This window comes from Tachypleus tridentatus, chromosome 8 (genome assembly GCF_004210375.1).
Source record: "Tachypleus tridentatus isolate NWPU-2018 chromosome 8, ASM421037v1, whole genome shotgun sequence".
NCBI classification, from domain to species: Eukaryota; Metazoa; Arthropoda; class Merostomata; order Xiphosura; family Limulidae; genus Tachypleus; species Tachypleus tridentatus.
The window spans coordinates 18,915,892-18,938,251 of NC_134832.1; the positions used below are offsets into that span (position 1 = coordinate 18,915,892).

The 22,360-nt window shown below is 33.5% G+C and overlaps 1 protein-coding gene across 4 annotated transcripts in view; it reads right to left on the reverse strand.

Annotated features, from left to right (window-relative positions):
* The window catches only part of LOC143258616 (uncharacterized), a 141,640-nt gene that overhangs the window by 12,762 nt on the left and 106,518 nt on the right, over positions 1-22,360 (reverse strand). For all 4 annotated transcript variants that reach the window (XM_076517836.1, XM_076517834.1, XM_076517833.1 and 1 more), the window contains one exon: positions 4,102-4,200. In XM_076517836.1, the coding sequence (XP_076373951.1) occupies positions 4,102-4,200 (99 nt within the window). The remainder of the gene's footprint in view (positions 1-4,101; positions 4,201-22,360) is intronic.

A 22,360-nucleotide genomic window follows, 5' to 3' on the forward strand; every position in this document is an offset into this window, starting at 1 on the left:
GAAGTTTGCTTGAGCGCAAAGCCACATTGGACTATCTGTTGTGTTCATTGCAGGGAATCGAACCTCGGATTTTTGCGCTAGAAGTCCGTAAGCTTACCGCTTACCCACCAGAAGATTGGCACAATATGAAATACAATAGTCTCAGTTTAACAGTAAACAGTTTGTTTTAGTTTTCTTGATTTTTGCAAGAATAACAACTCTACTTCAAGTATAAAGCACAATACCTATTATTTTCTATACTTACATTTTATTTTCAAAAACTTCTTTATAAAAATTACAAAATAGTTTAATATTTCTAAAGTCTCCATTAGATGAATTACAGTATTACATATTTTTCAAATGATCGTCTTTAAAGTTTAACTGAGATTCAGTAAATACCACAACTTTTACATTCTGAAAAACAGATAAAACATCTATTTTATTTTTGAAATTTCTAAACTTTTATACGGTAAAACACTGGAAATGCATCATGTTTTTGATGTATTTAACACTATACACAAAAACTTTTAAATGAAATCCCAGTAGTTATGTATTTCACGTGTAAATTGTGCAAATAAATAAATATGTTGAGTAAAGCAAAACATATAATGATAAGTTTGAAAAAGAAATTGTATAACAATAAACAATTTTAATAGTAGAAACCCGCCACAGTTAGCCTTGTTCATAATGATTCACTTAAAAAAACAAACTTTTTAGGACAATAAACAATTTTAATAGTAGAAACCCGCCACAGTTAGCCTTGTTCATAATGATTCACTTAAAAAAACAAACTTTTTAGGACAATAAACAATTTTAATAGTAGAAACCCGCCACAGTTAGCCTTGTTCATAATGATTCACTTAAAAAAACAAACTTTTTAGGATAATAAACAAATTTAATAGTAGAAACCCGCCACAGTTAGCCTTGTTCATAATGATTCACTTAAAAAAACAAACTTTTTAGGATAATAAACAAATTTAATAGTAGAAACCCGCCACAGTTAGCCTTGTTCATAATGATTCACTTAAAAAAACAAACTTTTTAGGATAATAAACAAATTTAATAGTAGAAACCCGCCACAGTTAGCCTTGTTCATAATGATTCACTTAAAAAAACAAACTTTTTAGGATAATAAACAAATTTAATAATAGAAACCCGCCACAGTTAGCCTTGTTCATAATGATTCACTTAAAAAAACAAACTTTTTAGGATAATAAACAAATTTAATAGTAGAAACCCGCCACAGTTAGCCTTGTTCATAATGATTCACTTAAAAAAACAAACTTTTTAGGATAATAAACAAATTTAATAGTAGAAACCCGCCACAGTTAGCCTTGTTCATAATGATTCACTTAAAAAAACAAACTTTTTAGGATAATAAACAAATTTAATAATAGAAACCCGCCACAGTTAGCCTTGTTCATAATGATTCACTTAAAAAACAAACTTTTTAGGATAATAAACAAATTTAATAGTAGAAACCCGCCACAGTTAGCCTTGTTCATAATGATTCACTTAAAAAACAAACTTTTAGGATAATAAACAAATTTAATAGTAGAAACCCGCCACAGTTAGCCTTGTTCATAATGATTCACTTAAAAAACAAACTTTTAGGATAATAAACAAATTTAATAGTAGAAACCCGCCACAGTTAGCCTTATTCATAATGATTCACTTAAAAAACAAACTTTTAGGATAATAAACAAATTTAATAGTAGAAACCCGCCACAGTTAGCCTTGTTCATAATGATTCACTTAAAAAACAAACTTTTTAGGATAATAAACAAATTTAATAGTAGAAACCCGCCACAGTTAGCCTTGTTCATAATGATTCACTTAAAAAAACAAACTTTTTAGGATAATAAACAAATATAATAGTAGAAACCCGCCACAGTTAGCCTTGTTCATAATGATTCACTTAAAAAAACAAACTTTTTAGGATAATAAACAATTTTAATAGTAGAAACCCGCCACAGTTAGCCTTGTTCATAATGATTCACTTAAAAAACAAACTTTTAGGATAATAAACAAATTTAATAGTAGAAACCCGCCACAGTTAGCCTTGTTCATAATGATTCACTTAAAAAAACAAACTTTTTAGGATAATAAACAAATTTAATAGTAGAAACCCGCCACAGTTAGCCTTGTTCATAATGATTCACTTAAAAAAACAAACTTTTTAGGATAATAAACAAATTTAATAGTAGAAACCCGCCACAGTTAGCCTTGTTCATAATGATTCACTTAAAAAAACAAACTTTTTAGGATAATAAACAAATATAATAGTAGAAACCCGCCACAGTTAGCCTTGTTCATAATGATTCACTTAAAAAAACAAACTTTTTAGGATAATAAACAAATATAATAGTAGAAACCCGCCACAGTTATCCTTGTTCATAATGATTCACTTAAAAAAACAAACTTTTTAGGATAATAAACAATTTTAATAGTAGAAATCCGCCAGAGTTAGCCTTGTTCATAATGATTCACTTAAAAAAAACAAACTTTTTAGGATAATAAACAAATATAATAGTAGAAACCCGTCACAGTTAGCCTTGTTTATAATGATTCACTTAAAAAAACAAACTTTTTAGGATAATAAACAATTTTAATAGTAGAAACTCGCCACAGTTAGCCTTGTTCATAATGATTCACTTAAAAAAACAAACTTTTTAGGATAATAAACAATTTAATAGTAGAAACCCGCCACAGTTAGCCTTGTTCATAATGATTCACTTAAAAAAACAAACTTTTTAGGATAATAAACAAATATAATAGTAGAAACCCGTCACAGTTAGCCTTGTTTATAATGATTCACTTAAAAAAACAAACTTTTTAGGATAATAAACAATTTTAATAGTAGAAACCCGCCACAGTTAGCCTTGTTCATAATGATTCACTTAAAAAAACAAACTTTTTAGGATAATAAACAATTTTAATAGTAGAAACCCGCCACAGTTACCCTTGTTCATAATGATTCACTTAAAAAAAACAAACTTTTTAGGATAATAAACAAATATAATAGTAGAAACCCGTCACAGTTAGCCTTGTTCATAATGATTCACTTAAAAAAAACAAACTTTTTAGGATAATAAACAAATATAATAGTAGAAACCCGTCACAGTTAGCCTTGTTTATAATGATTCACTTAAAAAAACAAACTTTTTAGGATAATAAACAATTTTAATGGTAGAAACTCGCCACAGTTAGCCTTGTTCATAATGATTCACTTAAAAAAACAAACTTTTTAGGATAATAAACAATTTAATAGTAGAAACCCGCCACAGTTAGCCTTGTTCATAATGATTCACTTAAAAAAACAAACTTTTTAGGATAATAAACAAATATAATAGATAATAAACAATTTTAATAGTAGAAACCCGCCACAGTTAGCCTTGTTCATAATGATTCACTTAAAAAAAACAAACTTTTTAGGATAATAAACAATTTTAATAGTAGAAACTCGCCACAGTTAGCCTTGTTCATAATGATTCACTTAAAAAAACAAACTTTTTAGGATAATAAACAATTTAATAGTAGAAACCCGCCACAGTTAGCCTTGTTCATAATGATTCACTTAAAAAAACAAACTTTTTAGGATAATAAACAAATATAATAGTAGAAACCCGTCACAGTTAGCCTTGTTTATAATGATTCACTTAAAAAAACAAACTTTTTAGGATAATAAACAATTTTAATAGTAGAAACCCGCCACAGTTAGCCTTGTTCATAATGATTCACTTAAAAAAACAAACTTTTTAGGATAATAAACAAATATAATAGTAGAAACCCGCCACAGTTAGCCTTGTTCATAATGATTCACTTAAAAAAAACAAACTTTTTAGGATAATAAACAATTTTAATAGTAGAAACCCGCCACAGTTAGCCTTGTTCATAATGATTCACTTAAAAAAACAAACTTTTTAGGATAATAAACAAATATAATAGTAGAAACCCGCCACAGTTAGCCTTGTTTATAATGATTCACTTAAAAAAACAAACTTTTTAGGATAATAAACAAATATAAAATAAACATACATTCTTAATATTGTTTTAATATAAATACTCACTTTCACTCTTTCATACAAGTAAACATCATAATACAAAATGGAGGTAACTAACCTTGTTTTTTATATAGACGTTAGCCTTATTTTTACAAAGTACTTCAAGCGTTTGGCTGTACCCTTTCCAGGCAGCTTCGTGTGAAGCTGTGTTTCCATGCTTTATGAAAAACAAAAACAGACAAAAGAGTCATAAAAATATACATATTATCATTTCATGTTCAAAGAAATCTTTGACTTTTAAACACAGAAAGTATATATATTTAAAATAAAGTTATTAACACTGTACTTATCAAATGGGTGTACGGTTGAACACTGCACGTTGTTGTATCATGTACCGAGAAGTGTATTGTTTTCTGGACAAATCGTGAAGATATTGCACTCTGATTCTCTGATGTTTGCTCCAAGATATAATTTTTAAGATCTTCGCGATTTACATTTAACACATGACTGAACCGCTTAGCTCTTGATTTACTTTTTTACTTACTTAGAATAAGACAAAACGATAAAATTAAAAACAAATTTGAACATTTTTTACTGTGACAGTGAAGAAGCCAAAACTTATCTATTTCTTGGCCATATTGAGAGTTAAATAATGTAGTTTCATTAAAAGAACAAAAATTATTTTAAATCTGTAAAACAATTACCGCAAAAATTGGTGTTGAGAAATTAATATATTATGTGAAATCAGAATATGTAACCTGAGTGGCGCTGCATATTAGCAATAGACTTAAACTGCAAGGCCAAAAACTCTTAGGTTTCAGGCCTAAATTTTACTGATTTTGGATTCATTCTTCCTCTGCCCAACACGGTAACTACAAGGTCACGCCCATACTGTTTGATTTGTTTGTTTGAGATCAAAGTCACATAGGGTTATTTTTTGCTGTGAGAAGTTTAATTGAAAAACATATCACCTAGAATGGACAAAACTTTGAAACTATAAACCTCAGCTAAGTAATATATACCTATATATTGTAAAATTTGATGTAGTTATTATTTAAATACATTTATTAAAAATATTTAGTATTTTCTGAAAGATGTTGCCGCAATCTTCATTCGATATGATGCAAGAAAAAAAAGACTCCATGATTACTTATGATTAATGTCACTATTCATTAATATATATATTCAGAACGTTTTGTGATACTTTGAAGACGGACTGATGACTTGTATCGCTAAAACTGTGAATATTATAAAGGTAGGTACTTACTGAAACACTTAATTACGGAAAATAATTTAGTTCAAAGACAGGCGTAAGCATACAATTCTTTACGTATTTTGAGGATAGATTTGTTTGTTTGTTGAATTATAATGACCCTATCGGTCTTTAACTGATAGAACAGAGGGAAAGTTGGAGAACACCATCCACCACCAATTCTTGAGCTACACTAATCAATTAGAGGGACCGATCGTACATAATAACGCCCAGACGGGCTGAATAGGCGAGCGTATTCGGTGATAGGATTCGAACACATGAATCACAGATTATGAATCAACTTCCCTAATCACCAAACCACACCAGGCCTACAAGAAAGAAATAACATTTTGTGTGACGTTAGATTCGTATCTGTGTGTGTGTGTTTACTTTTTTGTTGTTGTTGTCTGAATTATACCTTAAATGATACAGGCTAAATGACCAGGTTACAGACCAATAAGGTTTAGGCATACCTATCGCTAATTTAGAGCTTATGATCAGACAGGGAGAGCAACCAGTCAGCATTACCTACCGCCTCTGAGGCTACTTTTAACTGAACAGCTATAGAATTTCCACAGTTTAAGCTGCAAAGAATAAGAGGCATGTCACCGCTCGAACCTTTCGATTGGGATTCTGGTATATTAACAAGCATTTCATGCCTGCTCTTGTGTATTTCTTCACTATGTGCAGTTCCATAGTGATACAGCAGTGTGTTTGCAGACCTACAAAGTTAGAAACCAGGTTTTGATAGTCCATTGTGTACCTTTGGCCTTAATCCCAAACAAACAAACTCACCTGATCTGTACCCTCTCAAACGGCACTGATTACTCTTAATTCCCTGATAGATTAACAACATATTTGTCTTAAAATCCACATCGTCTTATCTTTTTGATATCTTACAATGACAACTTAGTTCTGATCAGGCACGTTTTCTATTTATTTATTTTTTACACGTAAGTTTTAAGAGTTAGGCCTCCTTACATCGAGAGTCTGTATTTTAAGCTTGAGTTTCAAATCTAATAACTCAGTTTGTTAAAAGTTAAAGTCGAAAACTGTATTTCTTGGGAGGTTTAAAGGTAATCATTATGTGGCTTCTATGAGCATTTATTTAATCGGTTAAAGTATTTCTTTTGGTCTGACAGTCATGAATACATTATTTCATAACTGTGTAAACTTGTCTAAAACCTAACGTAGACGTATATTAAGAAAACGACGTCATGTGATTTTCGATATAAACATAGCATAGCGCAGTGAAATGTGTGATATGTAATCTTAAAAAAAGGCATGGCTTGCTCTAGTGGTTAGCTTGACAACAGTGAAAATTAGGTCGTGGTTCGCATCCCGTTACCACAGCAATACTTTTATTCTGTTCATTGATCAGGGCTTGTAAAATAATAGACTTCATCCATTGAAGAAAAGCAACAAAAAACTACATTGACTATTATTTTCCACGGCAGACACTATGGTTTCACGACTCACTGTGTCTACATATGTAGTCTTTCGTTTCTAGAGCGGGTAAACAACAAAACAAACTTAATAAATGTTTTACAATTAATATTAATATATTTCTCGAGTCATTAAACAGATGGCAGCACTGTGCAAATACAGGTTTATTGAAATAACCGAAAACACTGCAATTGGTCAAATGAATAATTGATTGCCTGCTAACTCATTAATCTTAATGATTATCCTTTAAAGGTACCTACAGTTACAAGAAAAATGTAGGAGACTAATATACAGACACATAATATCGTTAAAATATTCAAGTTTACTTTCAAAACTACGCAAAAAATACTAAAACTAAAACTTGAGTAAATCTGGTGCGGTCAACCTACAGTATTCATTACATTAAACAGTTATTATTAAACAGAGTGCAGTTATTAAATATAACACTGAATATAAGCAAAAATCAGAGATATTTATTGTCTTGTTTGAAATCAAGCACAAAGCTACTAAATGGGCTACGTGTTTTCTGCCCACCACGAGTATCGAAAACCGGTTTCTGGCATTGTGAGCCCGCAGACCTACCGTCAAGATATTTCAGTGTATGTATTAACAAAGAGAGCATGTTTGTCTGTTGGTTTGAATTTCGCACAATGCAACATGGAGACTATGCATGCCAGCCATTTCTAATTCATAGACTAGTGGAATAGGAGATTCATACAAATTAGCGTTTTCATGGAGAACGTGAATACTTTGCTTGTTATGAGGGCGTTATGATAATGATGTAGTGTAGCACTAATATTATGTTATGTAACATATTTTGGTATGAAAAGTCCTGATATTTCATCGCTTCGCTTCTTCTTTGTGGGTATATGGGTATGTTGAATTTTTAAATACCCAGGAGGGTCAGGTGCACAAGACCTCTTTCTCCATCCCTAGCTTTCATGTCGGGTACTGTTATGTTGTTGTTGTAGTGCTTTTTGGCCAGAGTATCCCACAGTACTCCGGCCCTTTTCAGGGTAATGTCCATGTATTGTCTTGATTTGCCCTTTTTTTTTCGCTTTATCTATTTATTATTTTTGTCCTCTTTTATTCTATTTTTATTTTTGTTTTCACTTTTATTTATATATATGTATATTTTTAAATCCCCCCTCTTCCATATATATTTATCGGAAGAATAAAATAATAATAATAAAATAAAAAATAAAATAAGAAAGAAAAGAAATATTATACTAGTTTTAAGCGTCTAGTGCATGGTGGCCAGTAGTGGAACTGTGGGTTGTCTGAGGATGTTATATCCTGACACTTTCTGCCCAGGGTCTGGGAACTTTCCTCAAAGCGGTTAAGTCACACTGGACTCTGTATGTTGCTTCGAGAGCAAGTCTAAAGAGAACTTAAAAAGAGGAGTTCTCCTTAAGTGAGTCCTATTTTGCTAATAAGCGCTGTGCTTACCCATTGTATCCCTATGTAAGCGCTGTGCTTACCCCTTGTATGACTTACACCCACCCTTATTCCACAGCTCTGGTTAATTCTCATATTTCATGTGTTCCTTTTTGTTTGCTTTTAATTTCGCGCTAGCCGTCCCTAACTTAGCAGTATAAGACTAGACGAAAGACAGCTAGTCAACACCACCCACCGCCAAGTCTTGGGTTACTCTTTTACCAACGAATAATGGGATGGAGCGTCATATTATAATACATGCTCAGCTGAAAAGACGAGCATGTTCGGTGATGGAGATTGAAGTTTGTCTACTATTAAATACAGAGTCATACAGTGAGTTTTCTGTGCCCACCACGTGTATCAAAACTAAGTTTATAGCATTTTAAGTATTCAGACTTATCGCTGAATCACTGGTGGGGGGGGGGAATAGTTTTAAAAACACTGTTGTAATTCTTATTTTTTTACGTATGATTAAAAAAATAATTTACACTGAAGCAAATTAGGAAAAAAACATAGGTACTAAAAGAAACATTTGGAAATTCAGACATGCATAATTATGTACTACTAACATGTGAATATCTACTGAAAATAGAAACTGGTTTTTATGTGCATACAAATCCACCATTATTCCTTGCTGTACTCTTAAAAACATGCTTAATAGACTGCCATTCTTAGCAGAGTCAAGTCTATGGAAGCTGACAGATTCGTTTGGTTCGTTTTGAATTTCGCGCTAAGCTACTCGAGGGCTATCTGCGCTAGTCATCCCTAATTTAACAGTGTAAGACTAGAGGGAAGGCAGCTAGCCATCACCACCCACCGCCAACTCTTGGGCTACTCTTTTACTAACGAATAGTCAGAATGACCGTCACATTATAACGCCCCCACGGCTGAAAGGACGACCATGTTTGGTGTGACAGGGATTCGAACCCGAAACCCTCATTTTACGAGTTGAGTGCCCTAACCACCTGGCCATTCCGGGCTAGCTGATCGAAATTACAATTTAAGTTCTCGGTCGGTCACGATAGGCATTTTGTATTGTGGGAAAGAACTTAAGTCGATCCTACAGCACCTGTGAAGCAAGAAACTTAGTATTTGAATTCTTTAAACTGTACTCGTGTGCTAAACGGAAAACTCCGACATCAAATAAAGCAGTATGTACTATGTTTCTCTCTGAGCTTGTACTTCCAATAGTCTGCGAGAAATTACTTATAGTGTACGAGAGTAAAAATTATTTTTTCTACGTTTATTTGTTTACCTTATTTGTACGAGTATTTGTTACTGGTTTACCACCTTTTTCTTTTTCCTACGATTATCTGTTATATGTTTTTCTACAATACGGCTCATAGTTGGACACGACGATTTACTTAAAACGTAGTTGCATATCTTGGTTTAGAAACGAGACAAGAAAAACAACGACAGAGAGTACATTTTAATCATTCAAGTATTTCTTTCAGTTATCTACGCAGTGCTAACGGCATGAATCGTCTCTGAATGTTAGTATGATAAAACCACGTGCCTGCAGCTAAGCTATCGGGAAAATTTAAAAGTAGCATTTCATTTGAATGTTCATAATGCACATATAAGAGTTTTAGAGATAACTAAACGACTATATATAGCTATACTTCATAATTTAAAACTTTCTTTCAGCTAATTTTCCATTATTACGATTTTGCCAAGAGAAGATCACTGCATTTCCACAAAGCTGTATTTATAAGCTGAGTTTTGATGATTTAAATACATACATTAATGTTGTTTTTCTAATGCAGCCACAACGGTGAAACGTTGAGAAAATTAGAATAATTTTTAGTTTCTAAAGTATATTTGTATTTCATTATTTAAACATGTAAAGTGTATTTGTATTTCATTATTTAAACATGTAAAGTATATTTGTATTTCATTATTTAAACATGTAAAGTGTATGCTTTTTTTCTCGAACACAAATTGATTTAAAATATCAACACATTTAAAGGTATTTTGATAATTTGTTTTATCATCAGTTTATCCCTATGTGTTATAGCTATTCCTTTGGAATTTCTTCGCCTCTTGTTTAATGTCGAACAGGTACAGAGATTCAGCTATTTCGTGTTATAAGTGCTGCTTATGGAAGAAAAAATATTTTATTGCCTGAAGCCCTATCTTAGAATACCATGTACAGAAGGCATACTGGCTTGTCAAGGACGCAGAAAGGCCACGTAATCAGATCGTAATGGCTAGCTAAGTGAAACAACTTTACCATTGGCTCATTGAAAGTCAAAATATTTGGTTTACGAAAAAACAAGCTGTCTAGACAATATCGGAATTGTTCCTTTTCAACTCAACAGGTGTTTGCACAAACTGCATAAATTACGGAAGATGCTTCAACTAATAAGATAGCAATGTCTGTCAAAACATTACTGAAATAATTGTAATTAATTATAAAATTAAAAATTCTTCGGGCAAAACTTTTTTTCTTAACTACGTGTCTCACTAACTGACTTGTACATTCACGACTGAAATTCTGTTTTGAAATGATGGCAGAACATAAAAGTTTATGTTTAATACTTAAAACTATTTGTTTACCTTATACACCACACAAATGATGTACGTATCCGACAAGTGAACCCTAAAAGGCAGTATTCAAAATAACACTTGCTATTTGTTAGAGGTTATCGTTATATACTACTGAAACGACCATGTTATAAGTGAAATGGTAAAACACATTTGTACCGTTTGATCATCTCTACTAGTGTTGGACAGGTTGTTTGATTATCCCTAGTGGTTTAGAAAAGGCTCATTTTATTATCTCCATTACTCTTAGAAAAGTGATGTTTGGTTATGCCTTCTGATGTGGGAGAGATTACACGTTTGATTACTCCTTCTGACGAGGGAAATGCTACGTTTGATTATCTATATCAGTGTTCGAAAGATTGTTTGATTATCTATAGTGGTGTGGAAGAGGTTGTGTCCGGCTATCTACACTACTGTTGGAAAATTGACTATCCATTCTTGTGTTGTAAATGTTATATATTTCTACTGGTGTGGGAATGGTTATACATTTTACTGGTGTGGGAATGGTTCTATACACTGCTGGCCAAAATCTTAAGGCCAATGAACATAAAGAAAATTATGCATTTTGGGTTATTAGACTCAACCACTTATTTGAGTAGAGCTTCGAAAGATGAAAATAAGAAAAGGGAAAATAAAAATAAAAAACTTTTCTAGCATTTAATAGGGAATGTGAACACTATGAAGTTAGCCTAAATACTAGCTGGTCAAAATTTTAAGACAATACTGAAACGAAGCGTTAATCGGTAAATACATAACGAAATTTAGTCATTTGTGTTCAAGCATTAGCGTTGTCAACATCTCCCACTGATATTTCCTGTGTTACATTGGGTAAAAACATGGCAAAGGCTAAAAAGTTAACAGAGTTTGAACGTGGCAGAATTGTCGATAGGCTAAAACAAGGTCTCTCTCAACGTGAGAATGGGCGTAGTAAAACTGCTGTTCCAAATTTCTTAGACCCAAAGACCTTGAGGGATACGGAACGAGAATTTCAAGTGATCGACACAAGAAAATTTCGCCGGCGTTGAGCAGGAGGATTCGACGGGTTGTCCGGCAAGACACCAGCCGATCGTCGAACCAGATTAAGGCCCTTACGAACACAGAATGCAGTTCAAGAACAATAAGACGATATCTACGAAAAGAAGGATTTAAAAATCGTAAGCATCTTCAAAGGCCACGTCTCCTTCGACACCACGAAACAGCTCGGTTAAACTTTGCTGAGAAGCACTAAACATGGGACGTAGAAAAGTGGACGAAGGTTTTGTTCTCTGACGAGAAAAACTTTAAGCTGGATGGTCCAGATGGCTTCCAACGTTACTGGCACAATAAGGATATCCAACCGGAGACATTTTCTACACGACACAGTGGAGGAGGTTCCATCATAATCTGGGGTGCTTTCTCCTTCCATGGAACAATGAAGCTTCAGATTATATAGGTGCGTCAAACAGCAGCTGGCTACATTGCCATGTTGGAGAGAGCATCCTTATTGACTGAAGGCCCTCGCTTGTGTGGAAATAACTGGATCTTTCAGCAGGACAACGCTGCAATCCACAATGTCTGCAGGACAAAGGACTTTTTCATGGCGAATAACGTGATTCTTTTGGACCATCCAGCGTGCTCGCCCGAACTGAAGCCCGATGAAAATGGTGGATGGCAAGGGAAGTCTATAGAAATGGACGTCAATTCCAAACAGTGCATGGTCTTCGTGAAGCCATCTTCACCACTTGGAATAACATTCCAGCCAGCCTTCTGCAAACGCTTATATCGACCATGCCAAAGCGAATTTTTGAAGTTATTCGCAATGACGTCATTGCAACTCACTACTGAGACCTCTTACTGGGCATTTTCTACCCTGTTTAGAAATTATTTTTGGTATGGTCTTAAACTTTCGACCAGCTAGTATTTAGGCTAATTTCACAGTGTTCACATTTTCCCTATTAAATGCTAAAAAAGTTTTTTATTTTATTTTCCCTTTTCTTATTTTCATCTTTCGAAGATCTACTCAAATAAGTGATTGAGTCTAACAACGCAAAATGCGTATTTTGTTTTCATGTTCATTGGCCTTAAGATTTTGGCCAGCAGTGTATCTCTACTGGTGTGAGAAAGGTTATATATCTCTATTGGTGATGGGAATGGTTATGTTTGCTTATCTCTTCTGGAAATAATTCAATCCGCTGATCGATAACAGATGACTTTTGACACAGCGTTTCGTAATTGGACAAATGCAGTGTATGCAAAGTACAATATTTAGAAAATTGCTTGAGATATCACATTCAGAAAATTTGATACTCATAGAAAATATAAAAAAACTGAAAAATACCACATGTGCTCCAAATGGACACAAAATTGTCACAGATTAACAGGTTTTTATGAGATAATTTAATAATAATCATCGATAAGGTCCAGAAATTAAGATAAGACATTTATCTTGTACGAAATAAAGATAAACTAGAGATACTACTTGGGTTATGAAGAACCGATATAATTTGGAAGTTAACAAATAAACTAGAAGAAAAAAATGTTTCAGCCATTAATGTCCGTGAATATTCCTCAAACAACACCTATTTTACAAAATTATATCTAAGAAGGTATAAAATGTAAACTAATTATCATTTGGTCTTTCTTACTGGAATGGCCTTGTGGTTAAAATGTTCGACTCAAATTCTGAGAGTTTAGGGTTCGAATCCCTGTTAACGAACATAGTCGCCCCTTTCAGCAGTGTGGGTGTTATAAAGTGATAATCAATCTCATTATTCGTTGGTACAAAAAGTTGTCTAACAGCGACGGGAGGGGGGGTGTTGACTAGCTGCCTTCCCTGTAATCTATAATCGCTAAATTAGAGCTAACACAAATAGCCCTCGTGTAGCTTTGCGCGAGATTCAAAACAAACACACACAAAAACAACAATCCTTTCTGTTGGAGAGAAATTCACTGCAAAACGTTTGACCCTCCACACACTTGATAATGAGTACAGAGAAAAACACACATTTGTTATTTCACACTGCAAATAACATATGGTAGCCCAATCTGTAAGTCATAACACAGTAAAACTCTATAACATATGCTTTATGGTAGCCCAAACTGTAAGTCATAACACAGTAAAACTCTATAACATATGCTTTATGGTAGCCCAATCTGTAAGTCATAACACAGTAAAACTCTATAACATATGCTTTATGGTAGCCCAATCTGTAAGCCATAACACAGTAAAACTCTATAACATATGCTTTATGGTAGCCCAATCTGTAAGTCATAACACAGTAAAACTCTATAACATATGCTTTATGGTAGCCCAATCTGTAAGTCATAACACAGTAAAACTCTATAACATATGCTTTATGGTAGCCCAATCTGTAAGTCATAACACAGTAAAACTCTATAACATATGCTTTATGGTAGCCCAATCTGTAAGTCATAACACAGTAAAACTCTATAACATATGCTTTATGGTAGCCCAATCTGTAAGTCATAACACAGTAAAACTCTATAACATATGCTTTATGGTAGCCCAATCTGTAAGTCATAACACAGTAAAACTCTATAACATATGCTTTATGGTAGCCCAATCTGTAAGTCATAACACAGTAAAACTCTATAACATATGCTTTATGGTAGCCCAATCTGTAAGCCATAACACAGTAAAACTCTATAACATATGCTTTATGGTAGCCCAATCTGTAAGCCATAACACAGTAAAACTCTATAACATATGCTTTATGGTAGCCCAATCTGTAAGTCATAACACAGTAAAACTCTATAACATATGCTTTATGGTAGCCCAATCTGTAAGTCATAACACAGTAAAACTCTATAACATATGCTTTATGGTAGCCCAATCTGTAAGCCATAACACAGTAAAACTCTATAACATATGCTTTATGGTAGCCCAATCTGTAAGTCATAACACAGTAAAACTCTATAACATATGCTTTATGGTAGCCCAATCTGTAAGTCATAACACAGTAAAACTCTATAACATATGCTTTATGGTAGCCCAATCTGTAAGTCATAACACAGTAAAACTCTATAACATATGCTTTATGGTAGCCCAATCTGTAAGCCACAACACAGTAAAACTCTATAACATATGCTTTATGGTAGCCCAATCTGTAAGTCATAACACAGTAAAACTCTATAACATATGCTTTATGGTAGCCCAATCTGTAAGTCATAACACAGTAAAACTCTATAACATATGCTTTATGGTAGCCCAATCTGTAAGTCATAACACAATAAAACTCTATAACATATGCTTTATGGTAGCCCAATCTGTAAGCCATAACACAGTAAAACTCTATAACATATGCTTTATGGTAGCCCAATCTGTAAGTCATAACACAGTAAAACTCTATAACATATGCTTTATGGTAGCCCAATCTGTAAGCCATAACACAGTAAAACTCTATAACATATGCTTTATGGTAGCCCAATCTGTAAGCCATAACACAGCAAAACTCTATAACATACGCTTTATGGTAGCCCAATCTGTAAGCCATAACACAGTAAAACTCTATAACATATGCTTTATGGTAGCTCAATCTGTAAGTCATAACACAGTAAAACTCTATAACATATGCTTTATGGTAGCCCAATCTGTAAGTCATAACACAGTAAAACTCTATAACATATGCTTTATGGTAGCCCAATCTGTAAGTCATAACACAGTAAAACTCTATAACATATGCTTTATGGTAGCCCAATCTGTAAGCCATAACACAGTAAAACTCTATAACATATGCTTTATGGTAGCCCAATCTGTAAGCCATAACACAGTAAAACTCTATAACATATGCTTTATGGTAGCCCAATCTGTAAGTCATAACACAGTAAAACTCTATAACATATGCTTTATGGTAGCCCAATCTGTAAGCCATAACACAGTAAAACTCTATAACATATGCTTTATGGTAGCCCAATCTGTAAGTCATAACACAGTAAAACTCTATAATATATGCTTTATGGTAGCCCAATCTGTAAGTCATAACACAGTAAAACTCTATAACATATGCTTTATGGTAGCCCAATCTGTAAGTCATAACACAGTAAAACTCTATAACATATGCTTTATGGTAGCCCAATCTGTAAGTCATAACACAGTAAAACTCTATAACATATGCTTTATGGTAGCCCAATCTGTAAGTCATAACACAGTAAAACTCTATAACATATGCTTTATGGTAGCCCAATCTGTAAGCCATAACACAGTAAAACTCTATAACATATGCTTTATGGTAGCCCAATCTGTAAGCCATAACACAGAAAAACTCTATAACATATGCTTTATGGTAGCCCAATCTGTAAGTCATAACACAGTAAAACTCTATAACATATGCTTTATGGTAGCCCAATCTGTAAGTCATAACACAGTAAAACTCTATAACATATGCTTTATGGTAGCCCAATCTGTAAACACAGCCATAACACAGTAAAACTCTATAACATATGCTTTATGGTAGCCCAATCTGTAAGCCATAACACAGTAAAACTCTATAACATATGCTTTATGGTAGCCCAATCTGTAAGTCATAACACAGTAAAACTCTATAACATATGCTTTATGGTAGCCCAATCTGTAAGTCATAACACAGTAAAACTCTATAACATATGCTTTATGGTAGCCCAATCTGTAAGCCATAACACAGTAAAACTCTATAACATATGCTTTATGGTAGCCCAATCTGTAAGCCATAACACAGTAAAACTCTATAACATATGCTTTATGGTAGCCCAATCTGTAAGCCATAACACAGTAAAACTCTATAACATATGCTTTATGGTAGCCCAATCTGTAAGTCATAACACAGTAAAACTCTATAACATATGCTTTATGGTAGCCCAATCTGTAAGTCATAACACAGTAAAACTCTATAACATATGCTTTATGGTAGCCCAATCTGTAAGCCATAACACAGTAAAACTCTATAACATATGCTTTATGGTAGCCCAATCTGTAAGTCATAACACAGTAAAACTCTATAACATATGCTTTATGGTAGCCCAATCTGTAAGCCATAACACAGTAAAACTCTATAACATATGCTTTATGGTAGCCCAATCTGTAAGCCATAACACAGTAAAACTCTATAACATATGCTTTATGGTAGCCCAATCTGTAAGCCATAACACAGTAAAACTCTATAACATATGCTTTATGGTAGCCCAATCTGTAAGTCATAACACAGTAAAACTCTATAACATATGCTTTATGGTAGCCCAATCTGTAAGTCATAACACAGTAAAACTCTATAACATATGCTTTATGGTAGCCCAATCTGTAAGTCATAACACAGTAAAACTCTATAACATATGCTTTATGGTAGCCCAATCTGTAAGCCATAACACAGTAAAACTCTATAACATATGCTTTATGGTAGCCCAATCTGTAAGCCATAACACAGTAAAACTCTATAACATATGCTTTATGGTAGCCCAATCTGTAAGTCATAACACAGTAAAACTCTATAACATATGCTTTATGGTAGCCCAATCTGTAAGCCATAACACAGTAAAACTCTATAACATATGCTTTATGGTAGCCCAATCTGTAAGCCATAACACAGTAAAACTCTATAACATATGCTTTATGGTAGCCCAATCTGTAAGCCATAACACAGTAAAACTCTATAACATATGCTTTATGGTAGCCCAATCTGTAAGTCAAGCCATAACACAGTAAAACTCTATAACATATGCTTTATGGTAGCCCAATCTGTAAGCCATAACACAGTAAAACTCTATAACATATGCTTTATGGTAGCCCAATCTGTAAGTCATAACACAGTAAAACTCTATAACATATGCTTTATGGTAGCCCAATCTGTAAGTCATAACACAGTAAAACTCTATAACATATGCTTTATGGTAGCCCAATCTGTAAGCCATAACACAGTAAAACTCTATAACATATGCTTTATGGTAGCCCAATCTGTAAGTCATAACACAGTAAAACTCTATAACATATGCTTTATGGTAGCCCAATCTGTAAGTCATAACACAGTAAAACTCTATAACATATGCTTTATGGTAGCCCAATCTGTAAGTCATAACACAGTAAAACTCTATAACATATGCTTTATGGTAGCCCAATCTATAACATATGCTTTATGGTAGCCCAATCTGTAAGTCATAACACAGTAAAACTCTATAACATATGCTTTATGGTAGCCCAATCTGTAAGTCATAACACAGTAAAACTCTATAACATATGCTTTATGGTAGCCCAATCTGTAAGTCATAACACAGTAAAACTCTATAACATATGCTTTATGGTAGCCCAATCTGTAAGTCATAACACAGTAAAACTCTATAACATATGCTTTATGGTAGCCCAATCTGTAAGTCATAACACAGTAAAACTCTATAACATATGCTTTATGGTAGCCCAATCTGTAAGTCATAACACAGTAAAACTCTATAACATATGCTTTATGGTAGCCCAATCTGTAAGCCATAACACAGTAAAACTCTATAACATATGCTTTATGGTAACACAGTAAAACCAATCTGTGGTAGCCATAACACAGTAAAACTCTATAACATATGCTTTATGGTAGCCCAATCTGTAAGTCATAACACAGTAAAACTCTATAACATATGCTTTATGGTAGCCCAATCTGTAAGTCATAACACAGTAAAACTCTATAACATATGCTTTATGGTAGCCCAATCTGTAAGTCATAACACAGTAAAACTCTATAACATATGCTTTATGGTAGCCCAATCTGTAAGTCATAACACAGTAAAACTCTATAACATATGCTTTATGGTAGCCCAATCTGTAAGCCATAACACAGTAAAACTCTATAACATATGCTTTATGGTAGCCCAATCTGTAAGCCATAACACAGTAAAACTCTATAACATATGCTTTATGGTAGCCCAATCTGTAAGTCATAACACAGTAAAACTCTATAACATATGCTTTATGGTAGCCCAATCTGTAAGCCATAACACAGTAAAACTCTATAACATATGCTTTATGGTAGCCCAATCTGTAAGTCATAACACAGTAAAACTCTATAACATATGCTTTATGGTAGCCCAATCTGTAAGTCATAACACAGTAAAACTCTATAACATATGCTTTATGGTAGCCCAATCTGTAAGTCATAACACAGTAAAACTCTATAACATATGCTTTATGGTAGCCCAATCTGTAAGTCATAACACAGTAAAACTCTATAACATATGCTTTATGGTAGCCCAATCTGTAAGTCATAACACAGTAAAACTCTATAACATATGCTTTATGGTAGCCCAATCTGTAAGCCATAACACAGTAAAACTCTATAACATATGCTTTATGGTAGCCCAATCTGTAAGCCATAACACAGAAAACTCTATAACATATGCTTTATGGTAGCCCAATCTGTAAGTCATAACACAGTAAAACTCTATAACATATGCTTTATGGTAGCCCAATCTGTAAGTCATAACACAGTAAAACTCTATAACATATGCTTTATGGTAGCCCAATCTGTAAGCCATAACACAGTAAAACTCTATAACATATGCTTTATGGTAGCCCAATCTGTAAGCCATAACACAGTAAAACTCTATAACATATGCTTTATGGTAGCCCAATCTGTAAGTCATAACACAGTAAAACTCTATAACATATGCTTTATGGTAGCCCAATCTGTAAGTCATAACACAGTAAAACTCTATAACATATGCTTTATGGTAGCCCAATCTGTAAGCCATAACACAGTAAAACTCTATAACATATGCTTTATGGTAGCCCAATCTGTAAGCCATAACACAGTAAAACTCTATAACATATGCTTTATGGTAGCCCAATCTGTAAGCCATAACACAGTAAAACTCTATAACATATGCTTTATGGTAGCCCAATCTGTAAGTCATAACACAGTAAAACTCTATAACATATGCTTTATGGTAGCCCAATCTGTAAGTCATAACACAGTAAAACTCTATAACATATGCTTTATGGTAGCCCAATCTGTAAGCCATAACACAGTAAAACTCTATAACATATGCTTTATGGTAGCCCAATCTGTAAGTCATAACACAGTAAAACTCTATAACATATGCTTTATGGTAGCCCAATCTGTAAGCCATAACACAGTAAAACTCTATAACATATGCTTTATGGTAGCCCAATCTGTAAGCCATAACACAGTAAAACTCTATAACATATGCTTTATGGTAGCCCAATCTGTAAGCCATAACACAGTAAAACTCTATAACATATGCTTTATGGTAGCTCAATCTGTAAGTCATAACACAGTAAAACTCTATAACATATGCTTTATGGTAGCCCAATCTGTAAGTCATAACACAGTAAAACTCTATAACATATGCTTTATGGTAGCCCAATCTGTAAGTCATAACACAGCAAAACTCTATAACATATGCTTTATGGTAGCCCAATCTGTAAGCCATAACACAGTAAAACTCTATAACATATGCTTTATGGTAGCCCAATCTGTAAGCCATAACACAGTAAAACTCTATAACATATGCTTTATGGTAGCCCAATCTGTAAGCCATAACACAGTAAAACTCTATAACATATGCTTTATGGTAGCCCAATCTGTAAGCCATAACACAGTAAAACTCTATAACATATGCTTTATGGTAGCTCAATCTGTAAGTCATAACACAGTAAAACTCTATAACATATGCTTTATGGTAGCCCAATCTGTAAGTCATAACACAGTAAAACTCTATAACATATGCTTTATGGTAGCCCAATCTGTAAGTCATAACACAGTAAAACTCTATAACATATGCTTTATGGTAGCCCAATCTGTAAGTCATAACACAGCAAAACTCTATAACATATGCTTTATGGTAGCCCAATCTGTAAGCCATAACACAGTAAAACTCTATAACATATGCTTTATGGTAGCCCAATCTGTAAGTCATAACACAGTAAAACTCTATAACATATGCTTTATGGTAGCCCAATCTGTAAGTCATAACACAGTAAAACTCTATAACATATGCTTTATGGTAGCCCAATCTGTAAGTCATAACACAGTAAAACTCTATAACATATGCTTTATGGTAGCCCAATCTGTAAGTCATAACACAGTAAAACTCTATAACATATGCTTTATGGTAGCCCAATCTGTAAGCCATAACACAGTAAAACTCTATAACATATGCTTTATGGTAGCCCAATCTGTAAGCCATAACACAGTAAAACTCTATAACATATGCTTTATGGTAGCCCAATCTGTAAGTCATAACACAGTAAAACTCTATAACATATGCTTTATGGTAGCCCAATCTGTAAGTCATAACACAGTAAAACTCTATAACATATGCTTTATGGTAGCCCAATCTGTAAGCCATAACACAGTAAAACTCTATAACATATGCTTTATGGTAGCCCAATCTGTAAGCCATAACACAGTAAAACTCTATAACATATGCTTTATGGTAGCCCAATCTGTAAGTCATAACACAGTAAAACTCTATAACATATGCTTTATGGTAGCCCAATCTGTAAGTCATAACACAGTAAAACTCTATAACATATGCTTTATGGTAGCCCAATCTGTAAGCCATAACACAGTAAAACTCTATAACATATGCTTTATGGTAGCCCAATCTGTAAGCCATAACACAGTAAAACTCTATAACATATGCTTTATGGTAGCCCAATCTGTAAGCCATAACACAGTAAAACTCTATAACATATGCTTTATGGTAGCCCAATCTGTAAGTCATAACACAGTAAAACTCTATAACATATGCTTTATGGTAGCCCAATCTGTAAGTCATAACACAGTAAAACTCTATAACATATGCTTTATGGTAGCCCAATCTGTAAGCCATAACACAGTAAAACTCTATAACATATGCTTTATGGTAGCCCAATCTGTAAGTCATAACACAGTAAAACTCTATAACATATGCTTTATGGTAGCCCAATCTGTAAGCCATAACACAGTAAAACTCTATAACATATGCTTTATGGTAGCCCAATCTGTAAGCCATAACACAGTAAAACTCTATAACATATGCTTTATGGTAGCCCAATCTGTAAGCCATAACACAGTAAAACTCTATAACATATGCTTTATGGTAGCTCAATCTGTAAGTCATAACACAGTAAAACTCTATAACATATGCTTTATGGTAGCCCAATCTGTAAGTCATAACACAGCAAAACTCTATAACATATGCTTTATGGTAGCCCAATCTGTAAGCCATAACACAGTAAAACTCTATAACATATGCTTTATGGTAGCCCAATCTGTAAGCCATAACACAGTAAAACTCTATAACATATGCTTTATGGTAGCCCAATCTGTAAGTCATAACACAGTAAAACTCTATAACATATACTTTATGGTAGCCCAATCTGTAAGTCATAACACAGTAAAACTCTATTAAGTTACAGCTTTATTAATACAGGCAGATTTTAAATGTTGGCCGCTGTTAAGCACTAGTTCCAACTATTTTTGATTCGCAATCTTTTATTAATATGTAATATTTATCAATTTTCACGGTCATTTCTAGTTAAAAAGAAAAAGAGAGATAAATCGTAATTGTGAAACATCTTAGAATACAATATTTCCTTGGTAACTCAAGATATAGTACGATTTCTGTGCTGGTGTTTTTATTTTGTACGGCGCTTTTTCTTTTTGGAGTAGACCAAATGCATGACGCTGATTTGGTTATACTGAAGAATATCCGTGATATAATTCTATCACACCACGTG